Consider the following 5,000-nt stretch of genomic DNA (forward strand, 5'->3'; position numbering starts at 1 on the left):
GTCTTTTTTTCTCAAAACCTAGCCGTACAACCATGGTTAAAGTTTTGGGAATCTGTAAACAATATGAAGAAAAGACCTTCAACATTTTTTTTAAACAGATCTGTCAGACAGTTTTTCAGATATCACTAAAATAGACAAAATCAACTTTTTTGCCATTTGCAAGAAACCTGTCTGACATATTTAACTATTTATTTCGTTTATTTCGTTAAGGAAATCCTGAAATTTTAAGGTGGAGCCGACATTATTCTATGTTGTACGCTGTATACTGTTGTATTGTAAAACCCTTGCCACGTATCGAGCGTGTTATTAATTAGTTAAATTCTAAACTTGAAAACGTTTCGCCTTCCCGGCCTCTTCAGTTCTTAATATTGTTTAGGTTTCTGGATTTGTACTTGTATTTGCATAAGATCTACATGGTCTCCCATGGGAGGCAGAACGTTAATTGCAGGTGTTTGAATGTCAATTAATCCTTTTCAATTCTTGCGTGCGGTAAATACACGGTATTCCATTCTTCTTTCACGTTCATACTCTTTCTTTCTGGGATTTTTCTGATATGTATTGCTTCTGTTATTTGTCTCATCATTGAGTCTCGGTGAAAAGTTCTCACGACGTTCATTGTGAATTGCTGGATATGGCCATTGTGCTCTTTTAGACAATGACTCTGCAAAGGCGAGTTCTGTTCTTTCTCGTGTAATAACTTCATGTGTTCTTTTCCTCTCGTGTAGGCGTTGCGGGCTGTTTCTCCACAGTATTTGCTGTTACAATTGTTGCACTTTATTTCATACACAATGTTGTTCCTCGAGCAATCACCTTTCCCGCTTGATGTGCATACGAAACAGTCTTCACGTCTACAGTTTCTCTTTTTCATGGGGTTGGATCTTTGTAAAAGGGACGTGATCGAAATTCCATTCTTCTCAACCACCTTTATCTAAGTGTCGATTTATTGATCACTTGCTGTATCGTTTTCTTTAGCTCTCCATTGGGTGTGGCAGGGATGAACAGTACTGAATCGTAGTTTCCTTTCCCATACCACTCTTGTGCCTTTGATCTTTTCTTTCTTTCCCTTTCTCTCCTCTTCCATTCTCTTGGTCGGTGAAGGGGTCTCTCTCCATTCCTATCTTTCTCTAATAGGGTGTGGTATGCTGACAGGGCTGACTTGACGACTTGATGTCTGAAGGCTTTATCATATCCTGAATACTGCATCTTCGGTGTGGTGTTTGACGCATCCTCAGTTATTCTTTGCCACGGTAGGCTTGGGCTACAATTCAGGAATACTCTTAATGGTTCTTGGGTCATGACGGCGCGTTTAATTGACCACGGAAGTGCAGAGTTGGCGGGTACAACTGATTTCGATGAGACCTCCTTCGCGTAGAACTCGTGCATGATCAGATGTCTTTGGTTGCTCATATCCTCTTCTAACCACACCTTCAGGTCTAGGATAGGCATCTTGCCGTCTTTGTGGTTTGAGGGAACGTCTATTTCCAGCTAGATCGACGGATGAATATCATTGGCGATTTGTTGCAGTGTTTCCATTGTGTGTTTGTCTTTCGGTTCTGTGCGGTTGTTATCATGATTCTGCATGGTTACAATACGTCCGTCGTTGTATGTGGTGCCTGCACTTAGGGATTTCACAACAATGTTAATGTCGTCTACTTACCGTTTGTACATAAACATTTCTATGTTTAGTTGTTCAAGTCTCTTGAGAAAGGTCTTGTCCCACCATTTTATGAAGATTTGGGCTAGTACGCTAGTTAATTTCATTCCATTTGGTCCTCCTTTTGCTTGTTTATAGATCTTGTTGTCAAACGTGTAAATGTGGTTTTTCATGACAAATAGGAGGGCCACTTTGATGGCTTCTGTGAGTAATGCCAAGCATTCTGATGCTGAGGGTGTTCTGCTCGTTGGATTCCACGGTGCAAAACGTTTCTCTTGTTTCTCTTTGCGTCCACTTCCGGTTATTGTCGGGGGTCAACCTCAGCATCAACACAACAGCATCATCAGGGTCACCCTCAGCATCAACACCCTCAGCATCAGAATGCTTGACATTACTCACAGAAGCCATCAAAGTGGCCCTCTTATTTGTCATGAAAAACCACATTTACACGTTTGACAACAAGATCTATAAACAAGCAAAAGGAGGACCAATTGGAATGAAATTAACTGGCGTACTAGCCCAAATCTTCATGAAATGGTGGGACAAGACCTTTCTCAAGAGACTTGAACAACTACAAATAGAAATGTTTATGTACAAACGGTAAGTAGACGACATTAACATTGTTGTGAAATCCCTAAGTGCAGGCACCACATACAACGACGGACGTATTGTAACCATGCAGAATCATGATAACAACCGCACAGAACCGAAAGACAAACACACAATGGAAACACTGCAACAAATCGCCAATGATATGCATCCGTCGATCTAGCTGGAAATAGACGTTCCCTCAAACCACAAAGACGGCAAGATGCCTATCCTAGACCTGAAGGTGTGGTTAGAAGAGGATATGAGCAACCAAAGACATCTGATCATGCACGAGTTCTTCGCGAAGGAGGTCTCATCGAAATCAGTTGTACCCGCCAACTCTGCACTTCCGTGGTCAATTAAACGCGCCGTCATGACCCAAGAACTACTAAGAGTATTCCTGAAATGTAGCCCAAGCCTACCGTGGCAAAGAATAACTGAGGATGCGTCAAACACCACACCGAAGATGCAGTATTCAAGATATGATAAAGCCTTCAGACATCAAGTCGTCAAGTCAGCCCTGTCAGCATACCACACCCTATTAGAGAAAGATAGGAACGGAGAGAGACCCCTTCACCGACCAAGAGAATGGAAGAGGAGAGAAAGGGAAAGAAAGAAAAGATCAAAGGCACAAGAGTGGTCTGGGAAAGGAAACTACGACTCAGTACTGTTCATCCCTGCCACACCCAATGGAGAGCTAAAGAAAACGATACAGCAAGTGATCAATAAATCGACACTTAGATAAAGGTGGTTGAGAAGAATGGAATTTCGATCACGTCCCTTCTACAAAGATCCAACCCCATGAAAAAGAGAAACTGTAGACGTGAAGACTGTTTCGTATGCACATCAAGCGGGAAAGGTGATTGCTCGAGGAACAACATTGTGTATGAAATAAAGTGCAACAATTGTAACAGCAAATACTGTGGAGAAACAGCCCGCAACGCCTACACGAGAGGAAAAGAACACATGAAGTTATTACACGAGAAAGAACAGAACTCGCCTTTACGGAGTCATTGTCTAAAAGAGCACAATGGCCATATCCAGCAATTCACAATGAACGTCGTGAGAACTTTTCACCGAGACTCAATGATGAGACAAATAACAGAAAGAAAGAGTATGAACGCGAAAGAAGAATGGAATACCATGTATTTACCGCACGCAAGAATTGAAAAGGATTAATTGACATTCAAACACCTGCAATTAACGTTCTGCCTCCCATGGGAGACCATGTAGATCTTATGCAAATACAAGTACAAATCCAGAAACCTAAACAATATTAAGAACTGAAGAGGCCGGGAAGGCGAAACGTTTTCAAGTTTAGAATTTAACTAATTAATAACACGCTCGATACGGGGCACAGGTTTTACAATACAACAGTATACAGCGTACAACATAGAATAATGTCGATATCCAACTTTGCCTATGCAAGAATCAAATGTCTGACTAAGTTATAAGGTGGAGTCGTACAGCTACAATTGTAGTTTTCGAGAAAATGGCCTTTAAATGTCCGGTCTCCAGTCCCCCCTCCAGGAGCTCGGTCACTATATTTAGCATCTTCCCCTGATTTGCAGTTATTTGTTGGGTAAAATTAAATTTGACATTAATTGTAGTGAGTGACTAACACCTCAGAAGAGACATTCCGTTGCTTTAATTTCACAGATTTCAAAATCTTTATCCTCTTCTTCGGATAACTGTAGTAAGCCACCTTAAATAAAGTTCCTTATCCCTTATGATCATTCAACACACAAAGACATACATGGTGGAAATGAGTCTGAAGTAAATTAATTTGAATCCACGTAAGTCTTCTACAGTTCGATAGCATTAATGTTTTATTTTTCTGAACATTTATAAAGAACGGAAGACTAATTCTTTGGTAAAAAATAGGCATACTGATAAAAATCTCGAAGGAGATGTTTCCATATTATAGCACCTGTTGAAAACTGTTTGAGCACTTCTTTTTGTTTGCTATTTTGCGGTTTCATTATCCTGGGATTAAAACTTTTCCACCTATTAATATTTTTTCACACTTAAGTTATCCAAAGTACATTTCCTTTTTTCATCGTTGCGTGTTGATAAAAAAAAATTGCAACTTGTATGATTTTATTATTAATTGGATTCCTGTGGCCCCTATAGTTTTACCATAAAACCTGGCATCTTTCTCCTCCACGTGTAACGCCTCCACCGCCCCAACAGACTTACCACGATGCAAAAGGTAAGAAATAACAATTCTGTATCAACTCGAAAACAAGCCCCCATTCAGAGGTGATTGACCAAAAGTCCTTAACCCCCTCCCTCCAAAAAAGTCTGAGCTAACAGTTGCAAAATTAGCAGCGCAACAAATATTATCAAAAAAGAGACAACATTTTCAAGTTTGCAAAACGTGTTTCGACATTCCGTTGTCTTCTTCAGTAGCAGTAATTAAGTTCTACAGTTTGAATTTGAATTTGAACAAACCACCGTTAATTCAAATTGTTAAATGTACTCTCAAACGGAATTCTTTGACGTGTTTTTGTAACGCAAAAAAGCAACCTTACGTATTCTGAACGATGGTTTGTTCAAATTCAAATTCAGACTGTATATTAACTAACTGCAACTAAAGATGATATGTCGAAACATTTTTTGTAAAGTTGAAAATGTTTTGTCCTTTTTGAGAATCCTGATACTGAGCAAGTATTATCGTATTGTCGACCCCAAATTGGTTGAATAGCATTTCTTCTCAATTCTTCTTAGGAGCAATCACAGCTGCAGTGTTGTCCGG

The 5,000-nt window shown here is 39.9% G+C and overlaps 1 protein-coding gene across 1 annotated transcript in view; it reads left to right on the forward strand.

Annotated features, from left to right (window-relative positions):
- Nucleotides 1–5,000, forward strand: part of LOC138020751 (uncharacterized) — a 54,436-nt gene that overhangs the window by 33,657 nt on the left and 15,779 nt on the right. Inside the window, exons 9-10 of the mRNA XM_068867683.1 lie at nt 4,410–4,454; nt 4,910–5,000. The exon at nt 4,910–5,000 is cut by the window's right edge and continues 89 nt beyond it. Coding sequence (XP_068723784.1) covers nt 4,410–4,454; nt 4,910–5,000 — 136 coding nt within the window. The remainder of the gene's footprint in view (nt 1–4,409; nt 4,455–4,909) is intronic.

This window comes from Montipora capricornis, chromosome 10, assembly GCF_036669925.1.
Source record: "Montipora capricornis isolate CH-2021 chromosome 10, ASM3666992v2, whole genome shotgun sequence".
NCBI lineage: Eukaryota > Metazoa > Cnidaria > Anthozoa > Scleractinia > Acroporidae > Montipora > Montipora capricornis.